This window comes from Eumetopias jubatus, unplaced genomic scaffold, assembly GCF_037043125.1.
Source record: "Eumetopias jubatus isolate StellerSeaLion01/CBP00866 unplaced genomic scaffold, mEumJub1_p1.0 scaffold_14, whole genome shotgun sequence".
Lineage (NCBI taxonomy): Eukaryota > Metazoa > Chordata > Mammalia > Carnivora > Otariidae > Eumetopias > Eumetopias jubatus.
Window position 1 is genome coordinate 46,118,726 of NW_028274820.1, and position 22,516 is coordinate 46,141,241.

General features: G+C 37.0%; 1 protein-coding gene across 3 annotated transcripts in view; it reads right to left on the reverse strand.

Annotated features, from left to right (window-relative positions):
• Nucleotides 1–22,516, reverse strand: part of THSD7A (thrombospondin type 1 domain containing 7A) — a 425,464-nt gene that overhangs the window by 245,423 nt on the left and 157,525 nt on the right. For all 3 annotated transcript variants that reach the window (XM_088018343.1, XM_028119633.2, XM_088018342.1), the window contains exon 2: nt 13,233–14,064. In XM_088018343.1, the coding sequence (XP_087874469.1) occupies nt 13,233–14,064 (832 nt within the window). The remainder of the gene's footprint in view (nt 1–13,232; nt 14,065–22,516) is intronic.

The following is a 22,516-nucleotide window of genomic DNA, read 5'->3' on the forward strand; positions in this document are numbered from 1 at the left end:
TCAACGAAACTAGGAGCTGGTTCTTTGAAAGAATTAACAAGATTGATAAACCCCTGGCCAGACTTAGCCAAAAGAAAAGAGAAATGACCCAAATCAACAAAATCATGAATGAAAGAGGAGAGATCACAACCAACACCAAAGAAATACAAACAATTATAAGAACATATTATGAGCAACTCTATGCCAGCAAATTAGATAACCTGGAAGAAATGGATGCATTCCTAGAGATGTACCAACTACCAAAATTGAACCAGGAAGAAATAGAAAACCCGAACAGACCTATAACCACTAAGGAAATTGAAGCAGTCATCAAAAATCTTCCTAGAAACAAAAGCCCAGGGCCAGGTGGCTTCCCAGGGGAATTCTATCAGACATTTAAAGAAGAATTAATACCTATTCTCCTGAAACTGTTCCAAAAAATAGAAATGGAAGGAAAACTTCCAAACTCATTTTATGAGGCCACCATTACCTTGATCCCAGAACCAGACAAAGACCCCCATCAAAAAGGAGAATTACAGACCAATATCCTTGATGAACATGGATGCAAAAATTCTCGCCAAAATACTAGCCAATAGGATCCAACGGTGCATTAAAAGGATTATTCACCATGACCAAGTGGGATTTATCCCTGGGCTGCAAGGCTGGCTCAACATCCGCAAATCAATCAACGTGATACAATACATTAACAAAAGAAAGAACAAGAATCATATGATCCTCTCAATAGATGCAGAAAAAGCATTTGACAAAGTACAGCATCCTTTCTTGATCAAAACTCTTCAGAGTATAGGCATAGAGGGTCCATACCTCAATATCATCAAAGCCATCTATGAAAAACCTACAGCGAATATCATTCTCAATGGGGAAAAGCTGAGAGCTTTTCCCCTAAGGTCCGGAACGCGGCAGGGATGTCCACTATCACCACTGCTATTCAACATAGTATTAGAAGTCCTAGCCACAGCAATCAGACAACAAAAAGAAATCAAAGGCATCGAAATCGGCAAAGAGGAAGTCAAACTCTCACTCTTTGCAGATGATATGATACTGTATGTGGAAAACCCAAAAGACTCCACCCCAAAACTGCTAGAACTCATACAGGAATTCAGTAAAGTAGCAGGATATAAAATCAATGCACGGAAATCAGTGGCATTCCTATACACCAACCATAAGACAGAAGAGAGACAAATCTAGGAGTCGATCCCATTTACAATTACACCCAAAACCATAAGAAACCTAGGAATAAATTTAACCAATGAGGCAAAGGATCTGTCCTCAGAAAACTATAAAATACTCAGGAAAGAAATTGAAGAAGACACAAAGAAATGGAAAAACGTTCCATGCTCATGGATTGGGAGAACCAACATTGTGAAGATGTCAATGCTACCTAGAGCAATCTACACATTCAATGCAATCCCTATCAAAATACCATCCACTTTTTTCAAAGAAATTGAACAAATAACCCTAAAATTTGTATGGAACCAGAAGAGACCCCGAATAGCCAGAGGAATCTTGAAAAAGCTGGTGGCACCACAATTCCGGACTTCCAGCTCTATTACAAAGCTGTCATCATCAAGACAGTATGGGACTGGCATAAAAACAGACACATAGATCAATGGAACACAACAGAGAGCCCAGAAATGGACCCTCAACTCTATGGTCAACTCATCTTTGACAAAGCAGGAAAGAATGTCCAGTGGAAAAAAGACAGTCTCTTCAACAAATGGTGTTGGGAAAATTGGACAGCCACATGCAGAAGAATGAAACTGGACCATTTCCTTACACCACACACAAAAATAGACTCCAAATGGTTGAAAGACCTAAACGTGAGACAGGAGTCCATCAAAATCCTAAAGGAGAACACAGGCAGCAACCTCTTCGACCTCAGCCACAGCAACTTCTTCCTAGAAACATCGCCAAAGTCAAGGGAAGCCAGGGCAAAAATGAAGTATTGGGATTTCATCAAGATAAAAAGCTTTTGCACAGCAAAAGAACCAGTCCACAAAACCAAAAGACAACCAAAGAATGGGAGAAAATATTTGCAAATGACATATCAGATAAAGGGCTAGTCCAAAATCTATAAAGAACTTATCCAACTCAACACCCAAAGAACAAATAATCCAATCAAGAAATGGGCAGACGACATGAACAGACATTTTTCCAAAGAAGACATCCAAATGGCCAACAGACACATGAAAAAGTGCTCAACATTACTCGGCATCAGGGAAATCCAAATCAAAACCTCAAGGAGATGATACCACCTCACACCAGTCAGAATGGCTAAAATTATCAAGTCAGGAAACGACAGATGTTGGCGGGGATGCGGAGAAAGGGGAACCCTCCTACACTGTTGGTGGGAATGCAAGCTGGTGCAACCCCTCTGGAAAACAGTATGGAGGTTCCTCAAAGAGTTGAAAATAGAGCTCCCATACGATCCAGAAATTGCACTGGGTATTTACCCCAAAGATACAAATGTAGGGATCCGAAGGGGTACGTGCACCCCAATGTTTATAGCAGCAATGTGCACAATAGCCGAACTGTGGAAAGGGCCAAGATGTCCATCAACAGATGAATGGATAAAGAAGATGTGGTATATGTACACAATGGGATATTATGCAGCCATCAAAAGGAATGAGATCTTGCCATTTGCAACGACGTGGATGGAACTGGAGGGTGTTATGCTGAGTGAAATAAGTCAATCAGAGAAAGACATGTATCATATGACCTTACTGATATGAGGAATTCTTAATCTCAGGAAACAAACTGAGTGTTACTGGAGTGGTGGGGGGTGGGAGGGATGGGGTGGGTGGGTGAGAGACATTGGGTAGGGTATGTGCTATGGTGAGCTCTGTGAATTGTGCAAGACTGTTGAATCACAGATCTGTACTTCTACAACAAATAATGCAACATATGTTAAGAAAAAAGAAAAAGAAGAAGATACCAGGAGGAGAAGAATGAAGGGGAGTAAGTCGGAGGGGGAGACGAACCATGAGAATGAGAGGCGACGGATTCTGAAAAACAAACTGAGGGTTCTAGAGGGGAGGAGGATGGGGGGATGGGTTAGCCTGGTGATGGGTATTAAAGAGGGCACAGTTTGTGTGGAGCACTGGGTGTTATGCACAAACAATGAGTCATGGAACACTACATCAAGAACTAATGATGTAATGTATGGGGATTAACATAACAATAAAAAAATTTTAAAAAAAGTATGAGTTTAGAAAAAAAATGCAGAAAGCTACTTTATTAGTCAGTACTATCTGAAATACAAAGACTGAATTTGTATAAAGACTTAAGAGGAAAAATATAATTGATAACAAAATGATAGAAAAAGACTCCAGTGTGCCAATTTTTCCAGGGATACTAGATTATTTTCCTCTTCATATCTTAGCCAGTTGTTTTTTAAGATTTTTTTTAAGAACAGTTTTAGATTTACAACAAAATTAAGAGGAAGGTATAGAGATTTCCCATACACCCTCTGTCAGCCCAGATGCATAGCCTCCCCCATTTACATCACTCATTTGAAAAACCCCATAATCAATCAAAATCCATGCTTTACATTATAGTTAACTTTTGGGTTGTACATTCTACCAGTCTGCCCAGCTATATAATGGCATATGTCCATCGTTATAAGATCCTACAGACTATTTTTACTCCTCTAAAAGTCATCTGTGCTGCCCCTAGTCATTTCTCTCTACCTAACACCTGGCAACACTGTGTAGATATTGTGTGGATGTAAGTGTTCAGTTCCTTTGGGTAAATGCCTAGGAGTGTGATTGCTGGATGATATGGAAGTATGTTTAGCTCTGTAGGAAACCTCCAAACTGTCTTCCTAACTGGCTATACCATTTTGCATTACCACCAGCAATATTCATTCTTGTTGCTTCACATCCTCACCAGAATTTGTTATTTTCAGTGTTCTGGATTTTTGCTATTCTACCAGGTGTGTCCTGGTATCTCATTGTTGTTTTAATATGCATTTCTCTGATGACCCCTGAGCATTTCTTCATTTGCTTATTTACCATCTGAATTTCATCTTTGGTGAGGTTATGGTCTTTGGTCCATTTTTTTTTAATCAAATTGTTTTCTTATTGTTCAGTTTTAAGAGTTCTTTGTGTATTTTGAATAACAGTCTTTTATCAGATGAGTGTTTTGCAAATATTTTCCCAGTCTGTTGCTTGTCATTCTCTTGACATTGTCTTTTGCAGAGCAGAAGCATTTAATTTTATGAAGCACAATTTATCAATTATTTCTTTCAAAGATCATCTTTTGTGTTGTATCTAAAAAAGTATCATCATGCCCAAGGTCATCTACATGTTATATTACCTTCTAGAAGTTTTATAGTAGTTTTGCCTTTTGCATTTAGGTCTACGATGCATTTTGAGTTCATTTTTGTGAAGGTTATTAAGGTCTCTGTCCAGATTTTTATTTTGTGTGTTTGGATATTCACTTATTCTAGCACCGTTTGTTGAAGAAACTTTCCTTGCTGCATTCTATTGTCTTTGTTCCTTTGTCAAAGGTCAGTTGACTGTATTTATGAGACCTAGTTATTTTTTGCCCTTATATATTTGTGCCTAAAATAAATGTATGCCTTATTGAGTTATCTAGAAACTGCATAGATAGATCTGGGTTTTTTCTGTTTGTTTTTTGTTTTGGCTTTGCCAACAGAAATCTGTTTTAGATCCCAATTCTATCTTAGTCCCTCAGGAATGTACCAAGTGGAATTTCCCATACTTCTTGGCAGCGTTTCCACTGGATTTACAATTAATTGCCTTTGTCAAACAATACACCAAAACAAGGAATGTTTAAATGGAAGATACTTTCCAAAGTAGGCACGACTTTCACTAAATGTTTCTGGTATTACTTAGAGCAGATTTTATAGTTCTTCCTGAAACATGTTATGTCTTTGATATGCAGATTCAGGACTTTATTTCAGGAAGAGGCTATCTGGGAAGCTAAACTTTCCAGAGGTGAGGGCGGCTCATAGCAAAGCCTTAAATCTCAGGCTATGCTGTTGCAATCTGGAGATGTCTGCTTCCTCTATCCCTTTTCTTCTCCACTTCACCTTTGATGGCTTCTCTCAGCCGGGAGACCCAGGAAGTTACATTCTGGCTGAGTTACTCTCCAGCTACACTTCCCCTGTGATTCTGGAGTGAAGAACGGGCTCTTAAGGGACCTTCCTCCCCATTCCCTGTTGCTTGACTGTGCTCTCCTCCCACCCACCCCGGACTGAGATAATCCAATGAAAAGATCCTTCAATGAGCCTTTCAGGATTGTATCCCAATTACTTTAAAGGAAACTCTTTCATGCCTCAAGTCCTAGATTTCTTTCCTTTTTTTTTTTTTACTGTACATAGAAGTGCTTATTTCTTTTAATGACATTTCCGGTGAGGCCAGGACAGTGGAATAAAACTGCCTTTACTCTCTCATGTTTGTTTAGAAATCAATTACTACATTGGATTGAATGTGTGTGTCCCTTCAAAATTCATATTTTGAAATCTTAACCCCTAATGTGATAGTACTAGGAGGTAGAGCCTTTGAGAGTTGATCAGGTCACAAGGTGAGCCCTCATGAATGGGATTAGTACCCTCATAAAGGGACCCCAGAGAGCTCTCTCCCACTCTGTGCCATGTGAGGATACATTAGTCTGCAACCCAGAATAGAATTTTCAGCAGACAGCGTATCTCCTGGCACCTTGATCTTGGACTTAGCCTTCAGGACAATAAGAAATAAATTTTGTTGTTGTTTGTAAGTCACCTAGTCAATGGTACTCTGTTATAACAGCCCTGACTGATATACATACTTCATTGGCTAATAACTACACATTCCATACAGGGAAGCACTGTGATTTAACTAGTCCTTTTATTGGTGGAATTCAGATTGTTTTGCTGTATCAAATCATGCTATAGTGAGAGTTGTACATTTACCTAGAAGAAATTCATAGTAATAGAATCACTGACAAAGGCAGCATCCTTTTAAATTTGGATACATATTGCAAAATTATTTTTCAAATAGGTTGTACCAATTTTTGCCCCACCAAGAATATGTCTGTTTTCCCCAATTCTTTAATATTAAATGCTATTATTAGTAAAATATCCAGTCTCAGACTTCTATCCTTAGAAAGACCTGCTGCAGGGTTAGCCCTTGGCAGGCATCTGGGAACTTAACTGGTCAACAGTTTTCTACACTGTTAAAAAAAATTTTCTCTGACTGAGAAAACTGCTCTAAATGATAAAGCTGTTCATTATGCTCAATTTGTTTGTATAAACAATGTGGTTTACAGTGAATATTTGCTTTCCCTCTGGGAGTTTGGGATTTTTGCCTATGCTAGGCAGAGGGTGCCCAAGTGTTCAACCCCCAATAAAACTTTAGGACACCGAGATGCTAATAAACTTCCCTAGCAGATAATGCCTTGCACAATTTGCTGCAACACTTCTTTGGAGGAATTAAGTCTAGGCGATAAATTTCCACCTGGAGAGGACCCTGGAAACTCCAAATTTCCAGGGGAACCTCATACAGTTTCCTCCGGAATTCTCCCCATGCACATGTTCCTTTATGCTTTTGCTTTGTATCCTTTCACTGTGATGAATCTCAGACATAACTGTGACTATATGCTGAATCCTGTGAGTCCCTCTAGTGAATTACCAAAACTGGAAGCTGTCTTAGTGATCCCTGATACACTATTAAACTTTTTTATTTACTAATCTGAAAGAGTGAAAATGGGATTAAACATTGTTTTTGTATTTAATTATGATTGAGGATTAGCATATTTTCTGTGACCTGAACCTGTCCTTGGCTGATTTTAATCCATTTTAATTTTTAGAGCAGTTATAGGTTCACAGCAAAACTCAGTGTAAAGTACAGAGAGTTCCTATAAACCTCCTGCCTTCATACATGCAGAGCCTCCCCATCATCAACGTCACTCACTAGAATGGAACCTACATTAATATATCATAATCACTCAAGGTCCTTAGTTTACACCACAGTTAACTCTTGGCATTCTAAATTCTATGGGTTTGGGCAAAAGTATAAGGGCATATATATATCAAAATATCATAGAGAGTCATTTCACTGCCCTAAAAAATCCTTTGTGTTCCTTCGGTTCGTCTCTCCCTTCCACCTAAACCCTGACAACACTGCTAATTCTTTCCACTGTTTCTGGTAAAGGGCTTTGCCTTTTCCAGAATGCCATACAGTTGGAATCATACAGTATGTAGCCTTTTCTCTCACTTAGTAATTATGCATTTAGTTTCTTCCATATCTTTTCATGGCTGGATAGCTCATTTCTTTTTAACACTGAATAATATTCCATTGTCTGAATGTGATACAGTTTATTGAATCATCCTCTGAAGGACCTCTTGGTTGCCTTCAAGTTTTGGCAATTTTGAATAAAGCTGTTGAACATCTCAGTGTAGATATTTGTGTGGATATAGGTTTTCAGTTCCTTTAGGTAAATATCACTGAGCACATTTGCTACATCATATGGTAAGGAGTGAGTTTAGTGTTGTAAGAAACTGCCAAGCTGTCATAGAAAATGGCTATAACCATTTCGCATTCCTACTAGCAACGAATCAGTGTTCCTGTTGTTTCACATTCTCACCAGAATTTGGTGTTGCCAGTATTCTGGATTTTGGCCACTCTAACAGGTGTGTAGTAATATCTCTCTGTTGTTTTATTGTGCATTTCCCTGGTGACCTATGAAATAAAGTATCTTTTCATATGCTTGTTTTCCATTGGTAGGTCTTCTTTGGTGAGGTGTGAAGGTCTTTGGTGCGTTTTTAAATCAGGTTGTTTTCTCATTGTTGAGTTTCAAGAGTTTTTTTTTTTTTTTTGCATATTTTGGATACTAGTCCTTTATCGCAAGTGCCTTTCACAAATATTTTCTACTAGTCTGTGACTTACCTTTTCATTCTCTTGAATTCTCTTTGCTTATTTCCAATTAGGTTTTGATCTTTTTCTTAATATTATGAGTTCGTATGTATTAAGAAAATTAGCTCTTTGCCAATTATATGCTCAAATATTTTCTTCTCAGTTTGCTACTTGGGTTTTAACTTCATTAATATTTTTTTTGAGCAAAATTTACTCTTTTTTAAAAATGTAATTGATGGGCATCTGGGTGGCTCAGTCGTTAAGCATCTGCCTTTGGCTCAGGTCATGATCCTGGGGTCCTGGGATCGAGCCCCACATTGGGCTCCATACTCAGTGGGAGGCCTGCTTCTCCCTCTCCCACTCCCCCTGTTTATGTTCCCTCTCTCTCTGTCAAATAAATAAATTTTTTTTAAAAAATGTAATTGACTATTTTCCTGCATGATCTCTGTATTCTGTAGCCTAAAGTATCCTTGTTTAAGATTTAAAAAATTTTACCATTTCTTCTAATATTATAAAAACAAATTTTAAGAATTGAATTTATACCTGGGCTTTGCTTTGGTATAATAAGTGTCAAAGCATACAATTCGTCTTTTTTTTCTTTTATAATTCTTCGTATTCCTTTACATGGCAAAGCAATTGCCCCCAAAGCAAATTAATTAATTTCCCCCCAAATTGGAAATGGTCCTTCACCATAGGCAACATTTTACAGGGTTTTGCAGATCTTATTTCTACATCCCATTCTGTTTGATCTGATTATTCATGCAAGAACATAAATTTACTATTACTATTTTTATAGTAATTATCTTGGGACATTAGTTTTTTCTCTCCACTTTTATTTTTCAAAAATTCCTTGGCCTTTCTTATATGCTTATTTTTCCCTTATAAATTTTACAGTAACAGTATTGGGACAATTGGTATAGGCACACATCTTTTTTTATGTTTCTAAGTCTGGTGTTCTGTACAGAACTTTTATAGTTAGGTGTATCTACAGATTTCATCTTTTTAAAAATTCTTAAAATTTTATTTAAATTCAAGTTAGTTAACATACAGTGCTTTATGAGTTTCAGGGGTAGAATTTAGTGATTCATCAATTGCAATATAACACCCAGTGCTCATCACAACAAGTGCCTTCCTTAGTGCCCATCACCCAGGTAGCCCATCCCTCTCCCCACTTCCCCTCCAGCAACACTCAGTTTGTTCCCTATTGTTAAGAGTCTCTTATGGTCTATGGTCTTTTTTACTTTTGTAAGTGCAATATTTTAATCTTTTGTTTCCACCATAATGTTTAACTAATTGTTATTTGCATCTAGGAAATATATTGTTTTGATATTATTTTTGTGTCCATCCACCCCCCCCCCCATTGACCAGTGGATGAGAATTCTAAATCACTACCCATACACACCATGACGCAGGGGGCTTCCCTATGAACCAGTGAGTTTCAGCCAAGCTTAAGTAGAGTATTGCCCCAGGCCAAGAGTTGATACGAAAGTAAGGACAAGCAATTCTCCAAAAAACCAGAGACAGTAAAGGAAATATGGTGTTTCTGAACCAAAAGCAGAATGAGGAACTAAGAAAATTGAATGAGCTTAACTCATTAATTGAATGAATAATTTGGCAGGGCTCCAGAAAGAAATGGAGGGGAATATTGTTTATATTTTCAATTGATTCTCTTGAGTTTTCCAGTGTACAGTCATATCTGGAAAAAAATCTTAAGTTTTCCACCTGTTTTCCAATTTTCACTTCTTTCTCTTTTCAATTACATTAACTAGTACTTAGAGATCAGTGTTAACTAAAAGTGGAGTTAATGTGCTGTCCTCTCTTATTTTTGACTACAACAGAAATGCTTCTAGTGTTTCACAATTTGAGTATTGCGCTGGCTTTCAGTCTGATGTCTCTTCGTCTTTCCTTATTAAAATTATTCTACACCAGTTCTTCCATAAGGACATGATTTCAACCCTTCTAGAAGAATATTACCTGTGTGCAATTTCAATCTGTGGATTAAAGTCTTAATTTCAGGAAAGTCTTCTATTATATCTTTGTGGGGTTTTTTTGTTGTTGTTATTTGTTTTTTCTGATCTAATTTTTCTGGTCCTATCTTCAAGAACACCAGAGTTTCACAGAGTGATCTTCCCTGCTTGTTTCCATATCCATCATTTTTTTAAAAAAATTACAGTTTACTTGGGTGTTCTCAAATTGTTCTCTATATCACTGACTCCTCTTCACAAGATATTTTTCCACTTTTTATTGCTTCTAATGTAAATTCCATTTCTTTTTCTTGTTTCTAATTCCCCTCCATTTCTTTCTGGAACCCTGCCAAATCACTCATTCAATTAATGAGTTAAGCTCATTCAATTTTCTTAGTTCCTCATTCTGCTTTTGGTTCAGAAACACCATATTTCCTTTACTGTCTCTGGTTTCTTGGAGAATTGCTTGTCCTTACTTTCGTATCAACTCTTGGCCTGGGGCAATACTCTACTTAAGCTTGGCTGAAACTCACTGGTTCATAGGGAAGCCCCCTGTGTCATGGTGTGTATGCATAGTGATTTAGAATTCTCATCCACTGGTCATCAAACTTTAATCCCTCAATCCATCAAACTGGCAGTCCTTTCTTGGCAGTAATGGCATAGTGAGTTTCTTGTTCAGTTTTGCCTATTATGCTATTTGTTTTCAAACAAACTCAAAGATGCTTCAGCAGCCCTTTCTTTGAATACAGATCATGCCATACTAAGGAGATGTCATTGGCTTGGCCCTCACAAAGTTCAGCCTACTCAGAGATTTTGAATATTTACAAAAGGTGCAAAGACATAACACCCTTCTAAGTTTCTTCCTTCGGTTAGGTTTAATTTCTCCACATTCTCTAAATCTCTGTTATTTGTGGTTTGAGACTGTGACTGTTTCCTATTATCATGAAAGAAGAGACTTTTCATTTGTATTTTTCATTATTATTGATTTTCATCTGTTTGAAAGCAAAAAGAAGGCCAGATTTATCATCTGAAACTTGGAAGTTCTAGCAGTAATTCTGCTAGTTATATTTATTTTCCTATGAACTGCTTCCCTAAGAATCTTAGGTTTATTTAGCTAAATTTATTTTGTCACTCTAACAGATGTTTTTAGCTGTATTAAATGATTATTTTATCCTCTGACATGACAAAATTGTTCCTGAATCTGATATAAGGTGAAAGACTTAAATTTGATCATCAAGTCTGTGATCTGTGGCTCTCCGCTTTGTTGGTGTTAACCATTTACTCTTTATTTCACTAGCTTCACTGATGTGGTGCAACGTTTGAGCAAAACCTAGGTCAAAATACCTCATTCTTATCTCTTCTTCACTAAAACTTTAACTGTCTTAATCATATGTATTTATCCATATATATTCTTATGTATAATCCTTACATGCAATAAATATTAATAACCAATTTAAATTTTAATCTATACCCTAATAAGTTATATTAAGATATTTCTAATAGAATATAAGAACCTGACAAATGATCTACAAATTTTTAAATGTGTTTGCTTATTTCAAACAATCAAATGGGAATATTAGGCTCTATGGCTCTATGCAGTGGTAGGTACTATCCTAATTACACTTTTAATTGAGTGGTCAACATTAAATTAAATGTCTACAGCATGTTAACTCAGTGACAGCAGGATACAACTCAAGTTGCCTTGGAGGTTCATTTAATTACTTGGTGGGAGCCAAGTAACTAATATAACTGTAATATTTCAGGAAAAGAAATCAGGAGATCAGCTGAATAAGGATAGTCAGAAAAGAGTAAAACAGGAATTGAAAGGAAAACTCACATGATACAGAATCAGAGGTGAACACACGTACATACACATACTCTTAAGGAGTTGTAGGGAACCTGGAAGATGAAGGCAGGGGATCAAGCAACCACTAATGAGACCAAGAAAGGAGTTGGACTGATGTCACTAGATGAAGAAAAGCAGATTACTGGGTGGCCGAGAGAAAATACAACTGTGTAAGTACAAAGAGGGGAGGGACTGGCACATATAAAAATGGCAACTGGAGCAACACTATGCTGAGAGAAATTACTGTCTAGATATATCAATTGTTTATTTGTTTATTCATTTCTTTAAACTATATCCTGTACTAAAAAGGCTTTCAACCAGCTTTCAAAATCCATGGATGGCAAAACCACTAGGTAAGAATGAGTGAAATAAAATCATGGTGAGAAAAAGATGAAGCCAGTGGGGTATGTATGTTAGTGAGCAACTCACTTGCCCCACAGTCCTATTCATGCTCCCAGGAGCCAAAGCAAACAGCAACAGGTGGTCCATTACAAGATTTCCAGGGCCATAAGGAAAGCAACCCAGCTGCTCACCAGCAGCACACAGGTTGAGGCTTCAGTGAAATTTATCTTATGTGTTTTTAATCAAGAGAACAGACTGCATGATGGAGTAGATGACACTTTCAATGTCATTTCTACAATAAAGATGATATAAAATTCTGAGTGATGTTACCATAATTTTACTCAGTTCAGTCCAGATCATAACTGCATAAATAGTACCGAAAAAGCAATTATGCAAATGATCCAGATAAGACACTCCCAGATGGTCTGGCTTATCCAAGAGCAAAATTTAGAATATCCAGAGAACATCATATCCTTTAGATAATCCTCAATGAATAATCCTCAATGAATATTTTCACAACAAATAAATCACACATGAGAAAGTCTTTCATAACATAGTCATTATTTACCCAGAGATGATTTGACATATAATTTCTGTCTAGAACATGCAGCCAATTAATTACATGTTTTCTAAACTAGGCTACTCATGATTAAATAATGTCTACTTACCTTAGTTTCTTCTGGTTTCCCTTTTTTCCTCTAGGGAGATTTATTCCATTTTATAAAATGTGAATTATTCTTAGGTATAGCTCCCTGGGCGGTTGTTTAGATTTTTTTGTATAGGGTAATTCTGAAAATGTTATAAACTTGGAGAGATTACAAGTGTGCTTTATTCTCACTAAAATAAGTATCTGAATTCAAAATCCCCAAACTGTAGCTTCTAAGCAAGTTTTCTTTTTCCCCCCATTGTAGGTGGAAACAGCACGACTGACCTAAAAAAGTAGTACCACCTCATGGAGAATAGCTCATGCTATAAATCTTTGACAGGAACATTTAAATGAACTCTAGGAGTACAGTGCCTAAACATGAGCAAAACAGAAATAATGTCAGGAAACCCACAAAAGCTTAAGTGCCTTAAAGTAGAACATGTTATACTTGGGGGTAGCTCATTCTAGGTTGTGCACATGTGAATCTCGGGACTTAGTACAGCAGAGCCTTAAGTACTTTCTGGCCCATGGCCTTGACAGAGAGCCACCTCCAGTTAATGGTTATGAAATGTTACCTCAAATCAGCAGCCTTCCCCGTCTTGTTAGTACACATAACTTCTCTGGTCTGATATCCAATCTGGATGTCCCAATATTTATTCTCTTGTCGGTTCTGTCTGTTTCTGTTTCTCTTTTTCTTAATAAGTTCTCGGGCTTCTGGATCCTTCACTCCTTTTCCTCGGTCCTTTTCCCGTTCTTTATTCTTCCCACGTCTCCTTGCTTGTCTTACTTGTCTCGCGTGGGGCATCGAGCACGAGCTCCAGGGACCCACGTGCAAGCTGTACATGCTCTCTTCATCTTCACAGGGGCTGGACTGGCACACCTGAAACTCCGTCAAGTTTGGGCAGCCGGAACCTCCAAACTGGGGGGGTGCTACCACGTGACGCGTCCGGTGCTGGAGCCCGCTGCCACATGTCTTAGAGCATTCCGACCAGGCAGAAAACTCAGACACAATGCAGTCTTGCTGGCAGGGGATGAGGCAGGCCTGTTCCAGGAGAGGTTTGGGCTCGAAGTACTCACAAATGATATCCTCTGCAGGAATGTCCTTCTCTTTCTGGATGCATGTTATCTCTCTCACCTGAATGCCTTCCTCCCCCTTAATGCACTCAAGGGGTTTCTCCAGGCTTTTTGAAATCACAGGCTGACACTGATTCCAAGGTCCCAGGCTCCAATCATACAACTCTTTGTGCCAGTCACACACTTTGAAACAGATCTGCTGGTTACTGGGTCTCTCGGCCGGCTTACAGTTTGTATGTAATGTCGTCCAGCCTTCCACATGAGCACACCACACAGCCCGGGTCTGAATGCCTCCTGGCCCACATTCATCTCCCATGCATCGGCCCCACGGACCTGAAAATGATACAAGAGTTAACAGTGCCACTACAAGAAAACCATAAGTTACTTCACTTTCCAGAAAGGCATTTCAAGATCTAGTACATTAACTTCCCTGAAGTGTTAATAAAGTAGGTCTCTGCACATGAGTGTTGCAAAGTAATGATCTGCACTTGGTATTTTTGCAAAACGAGAAGTATGTCAGAGAGTCTATATAAGGTAACCACTGGGACAAGTTCACTTTGGGTCCTTTTGGGATTAAAAGTTTGCTTTTTTTCATTTTCTTAATTTTAGATAGAGAACCCTTGCTCAGAAAGGACATCAGAAATTAGCAAGAGTGAAAACACATCACCCCTGCCTTGTAACCATCGAATCCATGTCAGTAGCAGGCTAACGAAGTGGCCCCTGGTGAAGAACTCCATCTCCTACAGGCTTTTCTTCTGAGCAATTTAAGATTCTGGAAAACGTGTTCTTCTCTACCTCATTTTCTAATGCTTTACCTACTATGGCTGCAAGAGTCTAGTGGGTGTATATGTGTGTACTGACGTAAGTGTTCACTCGCAGGTAACCAAAGTTAGGAAGGGAAAAAATCTTTTAAGCACATTCTGCCTTTATTTTTTTTTAAGATTTTATTTATTTATTTATTTATTTATTTATTTATTTATTTATTTATTTGACGCAGAGAGAGAATGCGTGAGCACAAGCAGGGGGAGCAGCAGAGGGAGAGGGAGAAGCAGGCTTCCGGCTGAGCAGGGAGTACAATGCTAGACTTAATCCCAGACCCTGGGATCATGACCTGAGCCGAAGGCAGATGCTTAACCGACTGAGCCACGCAGGTGCCCCAAGCAAATTCTGCCTTTAAATTTAACCCCCATATTAATTTTTTTTCTCATCTCCCCCAGTGAAGAATAAAGATGGGCAAGAGAATTAACATTTAACTAAAGGGCTTCTGTGGTTTTTCTGAATGTTGAAGGGTTTTATCAATTTATTTATTTCCTAAAATAAAACTATTTGGATTATAGCACTATTCTATGGAACACTTAAGTCAGTGGCTTTAGTATGACGTGTGAGCTTTTTACCTTAGAATCCTTCTTAGCACAAATTGAAACCTACTTATTTGTACATTTTTTTAAAGTACAATAGGATTTTCAGCGCTTTGAAAGACATCTCAATTTATGAAATTGAGAATTACATTATTTTGGAATTTTAAAGAAACATAATGATCATATATAATTACATGATTTTCAAAATATGGTCCATGGAACTCGAGGAATTATCTGCTGTAGAACCATCTTCAACAGGTTGTATCGGAAGGTGAGGGCTACTCAGTATATAGGATTGGGCTCTAAAATCCCCAACCCTACTCCACTGCCCTTCTCCATCATTCCTGTCCCTGTAAGAGAAGCTTCATTATTATTATTTTTAATATACATGCTGAAATTATGCATAAGATATTGTCTGACAAGAGGCTTCTGCTGCTGAAAAGTGAAAACCATGAAATGAAACAAACAGATTCATTCTTTTGATGAGGAAAACAGGTGACAAGAAGAGGAAGTGATTGGCCAAGTTCACATCTTGAATGAATAACAAAAGCATCCTGGGTTTCAGATTCGTATTCTTTTAATTTTATGATTTATCCTATAGTTTAGAGATTGAGACTTAGATGTTCCTATGCAAAATGATTAATCTAGAAAGAGTGAAATAAGAAGAATGTGTTCATCATGTGTAAACATTTAATTTTAATTAGAAACATGTTTACAATTCGAGGATGCCAACTTTATTACAAATGGAATAATGGAGTTGTAAACAGGATACTATTTTCAGTCAATCTATTAACTAATCATTATTGCACGAAAATAAGAATTGGATATTTGGCATATCCATATCATTACTTTATGAACTTTTCTTCACATGTAAAGAATTATAAGGATTTAAAATACATTTAGGGAAATAGTGCTGATGTCAAAACTTTACGAGCTAAGTAAGTCAGTGAGTTTGTTATACCTGTCAACATGCAATATCTGATTGTATTTTCATCTTAGTTTTAAAGGAAAACTAAAGAAAATAGGGAGGAAAATACATATTCATAAATGTGTTGATGGTCTTAGAGATTTTCTAAATATTCAGTTTGGTAATACTAGGATACTTCTCAATAAGGGAATACAATATGTATAACATTTTAGAATTAATTCCACATATCTTTGGTATTTTTTCCTCCTCCCTACTATGCTTAAATGAAACCATAATCTTTATTTCCCACTCTAAGCACAGAATATAAAGGTACATTTATGTTGGACCAAGTTAGTGGCAAGTTAAATGCCATGAAGTCTAAATTTCAAAATATAAGTGTCTTGAAATAACTCAGACTCTAAATCCCAAATGCAATTCAGGAGAACTCCATTATATTTTACTGTTTTCCAATCTTTGATATTAATTATGAGATAATACTAATGAATCAGATTAGGACTATTAAGAAATTAGGCTTTTTTTAAGTTTTTATTTAAATTTCAGTTAGTTAACATACAGTGTAATATTAGTTTCAGAAGTGCAATTTAGTGCTTCAATACTTACATATAACACTCGGTGATCAGCACAAGTACACTCCTTAATCCCTATCACCCCCCACCCACTTTCCCTCTGGTGAGCATCAGTTTGTTCTCTAGAGTTAAGAATCTGTTTCTTGGTTTGCCTCTCTCTCTCTCTCTCTCTCTTCTTTCCCTATGCTCATTTGTTTTTTTTTCTTAATTCCACATATGAGTGAAATCATATGGTATTTGTCTTTCTCTGACTTACTTCACTTTGCACAATATTCTCTAGCTCCATCCATGTTGTTGCAAATGGCAAGATTTTATTCTTTTTTTATGGATAAATAATATCACATTTATATATAACCACATCTTTATCCATTCATCAGGCAATGGCCATTTTGGCTCTTTGCATAATTTGGCTACTGTAGACAATGCTGCTATAAACATCGGGGTTCATGTATCTCTTCAAATTAGTATTTTTGTATTCTTTGGGTAAAAACCTAGTAGTGCAATTGTCACTTTGTAGGGTAGTTCTATTTTTAAGTTTTTGAGGAACTCCACACTGTTCTCCAGAGTGGCTGCACCAGTTTGCATTCCCAAAAACAGTGCAAAAAGGTTCCCCTTTCTCCACATCCTTAGAGGGTTAGAGGGAACATATCTCACATAACAAAGGCCATATAGGAAATGCCCACAGCTAATATCATCCTCAGTGGGGAAAGCCTGAGAGCTTTTCCTCTACAGTCAGGAACAAGACAAGGACATTCACTCTCACCACTGTTATTTAACATAGCTCTGGAAGTCTTAGCCACAGCAATCAGACAACAAAAGGAAATAAAAGGCATCCAAATTGGCAAAGAAGAAGTCAAACTTTCACTCTTTGCAGATGACATGATGCTTTATATAGAAAACCTGTAATACTCCACCAAAAAACTGCTGGAGCTGATACACGAATTCAGTAGAGTTGCAGGATACAAAATCAAAGTACAGGAATCCATTGCATTTCTATACATCAATAATGAAGCAGCAGGAAGAGAAATTAAGGGAGGCATCACAATTCCAGACTTCAAGTTATACTGCACAGCTGTAGTGATAAAAACAATATAGTACTGGCACAAAAACAGACGCATAGATCAATGGAACAGAATAGAACACTCAGAAATGAACCCATAACTATATGGTCAATTAATCTTTGACAAAGCCGAAAAGAATATCCAATGGGGGGGGGGGACAGTCTCTTCAACAAATAGTGTTGGGAAAACTGGACAGCAACATGCAAAAGAATGAAACTGGACCACTTTCTTACACCATACACAAAAACAAATTCAAAATGGATTAAGACCTAAATGTGAGACTTGAAACCATAAAAGTCCTAGAGGAGAACACAGGGAGTAATCTCTTTGATATTGGCCATAGCAACTTCTTACTAGTTATGTCTTCTGAGGCAAGGGAAACAAAAACCAGAAATAAACTACTGGGGCCTCATCAAGATGAAAGGCTTCTGCACAGTGAAGGAAACAATCACCAAAAGTAAAAGGCAACCTATGGAATGGGAGAAAATCTATGCAAATGACATATCTGATAAAGTGTTAATATCCAAAACATATAAAGAACTTATAAAACTCAACATCCAAAACATGAATAATCCAATTAAAAAATGGGAAGACATGAACACACATTTCTTCAAAGAAGACATCCAGATAGCCAACAGATACATGAAAAGATGCTCAACATCACTCAGCATCAGGGAAATACAAATCAAAACTACAATGAGATATTACCTCACACCTGTCAGAGTGGATAATATCAATGATACATGAAGCTACGCTTTTATCTTCAAACTAAAAACAACAAAAAATTATAGCAGTTATAAATTTGGCACTTAAAAATATTTAATTGGACATTTAACATAGATTTAGGTAATATTATTAATGGGTGTGTTTTAACTAATTGATGAAAATTAGTATTTTATTACAGAAATCTTAGATACAAAGTGTGAAATGATTTCAAGTCTGCCTGTTATTGCTGAGTAAGGAAAATACACATACCAAAACCAACCCCTAAAACTATGAAGAACTTAACATTAGATAACTATTAAGTTTGAAAATTACCCTAGAAAAGAAGTGATAAAGATATTAAACTCTTATAAACCAAGTTTTAGCTATAACTCCAGGCTTACAACTAAGTTTATTCAAAAATAAAAGTATATGATGGTTACTTTGAAAACAACTCATGATTTATTGACAAATTAGGGAGAGTTCCCATTTTATACATTCTCAGAACATGGCATATGTTTCTCATATTATGTTTATCACAATTCCAATAAACTGATTGAATAATTGTTTGTCTATCATATTAGACTGACTTTATGGCCCCTAATGTACAGAACTTTGCCTGTCTTCTGCAACATTTGGTTTGATTATGTCTTAATTTTCATGGCAGGTTTTTGAATGAACTTCCTCAACTGTTTTGCTCAGAAAAGAGAGAATTTAGTTTGCAGATCTTAATATTCAAAGCATTGTATGATTGATGTCAATGCCAGTAGAAAGAAAGAAACTGAGCTCAAGAAAGCTACTATACTATTTCATATACAATGACAATAAGCATGCATTTCTAAAGTTTAAATAACTAGTAAAAACATACATTCTAAGTACAAATATAATTTATTCCATTTCAAAAATATTATCATAGATTCCTATTAACCAGCTATTCATAGATAACACTTTGGGTTTATTTTATTCCAAGTATATTTACATTGAGAACCAGAAGATAAGACATCTCAAGAAAATTCCATGGAGAGCGATAAAAATACTCACTAGGTAAGGTAAAATAAAATGAATGAAGGCACCAGTGAAAGTAGAGGTGGCAGTATAATCACAATTGAACCTAAAAAAACTCATTCACTTTGCAGACTTTAACTGCTGTCTTATCTTTTCACTGCACCTTGGGTATTGCATGCGTATCCAATTAACAGACCTCTTAAGAAAAAAGCAGATCTTTACCATTGTACACCTGATGAAGGGCTGTCTACTTCTGTCCTCTAAGCAGTCTTAAAATAATCACACACTGAACAGAAATGGACCACATCTAAAACTGCTCTTGACAGCTAAGAGTTGTTAGCCCAATTAGCTACCATGTTTCAGAGAAAACAAATGTTTCAAAGTGCAATGTGAAAGCACAATTTGCAAACTCTATCAAGCAAAATATGAAGTCCTCTCCCAAGTACAATATGAAAATGTGATATTTAACTCCCGTGTCTCTGCATGAATGTTAAATTTTAGCCCCACATCTCATATTACTAGGAATGGGAAGTGGTGGTATTGGAAAAGTGGTGTGTGTGTGTGTGCGTGTGCATGTGTGTGTGTAAGGATGTTTGCTTTTTAACAAGAACAGAATTTCTCTTACTTCATTTATTATTCTTGCTCATGATTATATAAAGGGAACTTGGAATCTAATTGCACAAAACAAAGGATGGGCAGCTTTCTACTTAAGGTCTTGGATAATATCCCTTTATGAATGGAAATGCATTCCTACATACAGATTTGTAGGATTGTGTTCATTCAGTATCATGCAAAACACTTCTGGGATGTAGGTCAATAAATATATGTAGAACACAGCTTGACAAATTTTATGTAAATTGAGAAATACTAGATATCTTATTCCACTAAAAAGAAGTTAAAGCAACTGTTCGCATGCCCAAAATATTTATGTAATTGATAGACTCACAATACAACTATTTTCACTTGGAATTGATGCAGAATTATGTTCCATAAAAACAAATTTAAATGAATGCTACTTGGCTTAGTTTTTCATAGGATAGTGCTTTAAATAAAATTGTTAACAAACTTTCCAAAAATGTTGATAAAACAATGAATTTATTTTTATTCCTGCTAAATAGATTCTATTCTATTTTATTTTTAAAGATTTTATTTAATTATTTGACAGAGAGAGTGAGAGAGCACAAGCAGGGGGTGTGGCAGGCAGAGGGAGAAGCAGGCTCCCAGCTGAGCAGGGAGCCCAAGGCGGGACTCCATCCCGGAACCCCAGATCATGACCCGAGCCAAAGGTAGATGCTTAACCAACTGAGCCACCCAGTGCCCCTTAAATAAATAAATGTTTAAAAAAAGTAAAGTAGAATAAGTAGAATAAAAGTAAAGTAGAATAAAGCCACCTGGGTGGCTCAGTTGGTTAAGCATCTGTCTGTGGCTCAGATCATGATCCTGGGATCCCAGGATGGAGTCCCACATCAGGCTCCCCGCTCAGCGGGGAGTCTGTTTCTCCCTCTGACCCTCCCCCCTCTTGTGCTGTCTGTCTCCCTCTCTCTCTTCCAATCTCTCTCTCTCAAATAAATAAAATCTTTAAAAAAAAGAGTTTGATTTTAGAGAGAGAGAGAAAGAGAGTATTCCCCACAAGCAGGGGGAGGGGTAGAGGGAGAGATGCAGACTCCTCCCTGAGGGTGGACTGGAAGTGGGGCTCAACCTCAGGACCCTCAGATCATGGCCTGAGCCAAAATCAAGAGTCTGATGCTTAACCCACTGAGCTACCCAGGTATCCCTAAACAGGATTTTATAGTATGTTTATTCTCTTCATGTCATTCAAAACTCTCTATTTTAGTCTACAAAAGAAGGCCTTTTAAATTTAAAATTAGTATTTTGCCCACCATATATTCAATACTACTTCTAAGACTACTATATATCAAGGGCATGAGAGCAATAAAAGGTTGAGTCTATAAAAGGACACATTATTGACAGGTGGACGAGCAACTGTTCCAAAGAGCCTTATAAAAGATAAACACTATAAAAGGAGCATGAGAAAATTATGCAAACTACTTTCTGCCCTTGTTTGCTATAAAACTCTCAAATGAGCCAGTTTCTTGTTTGACTAAATATGTTCGCATCCTTCAAATGCGATAGTGCATTTTCCCTCCTGGATCTGGTTATGGAACAGCATGTCCTAGTTTACCAAGATCAAGAAATGCACACACAGCTTAGTAACATACTGGACTCAATGTCATGAACGCTGTGCAACAAACTATTTTAAAATTCGCAATTCACAGAATTTTTAAAAATTCTATTTTTATTCAAGCAAATCAGTATAGAAAAACTTAGAAATTACTGCTAATGGGAAAGATAATTCCTCATAAATTCCATGAAGGAGAGGCAACTAGTCATATATCTGTTGCCATCTTATTAGGCAATTAAAAATATATTTAAATAAATTGGGATCTTGCTATAAGTTGTTTTATATTCTGCATTTTTACTTCACAACATGTTATATAAAACAAATTCCATTTCAATAGATGTGAGGGAGGCCTCAGATACACACACCCACCCACCCACACACAGAGACTGAACCAACCAGTTGCTTAATCTTGTTTGCCCCTCATATTTACACATCTATACTATGGTTGCACAGTATGTTGTATCAGTTTACTGTGATTTATCTACCATATTCTATTTGTGGAAATTTAGGTCTTTTTTCCAATTGTTTCCAACACTATAAAGAATGCTACAGTGAACACTTATTGTTGTACACCAGTCGGGTAATTCAGTCAGAATTTTTGTAAATTTTCAAGTTTTTGATACGTCTAGTACTGCAGAAGGGTCTACCAAAATGTATACATTTACCCCCCCAACCAGTAATTAAGGAATATATTTTTTCCCCTCACACAGGGAAGTCTATAGATACAGACTACCATTTCTCTGCATTCGGACTTCTACTGGGCGCATCTTACGCACTTACTTCCTCAGCGGTTCCATCCTTTGACTCTTGTGAATATAAAGGTGGTGCCCCTTAAATCCAATCCTCCCAGGCTGTCGTTTCCAGAAAGACCTGACAGCTTTTGGAAAGTTGATGATATCCTTTCCCTTTTTCAGCACTGAAACACAATTTTGCTTATTTTGTACTCATTTGGTCATTTCAAAGCATTCTTACTGTGGATAGAA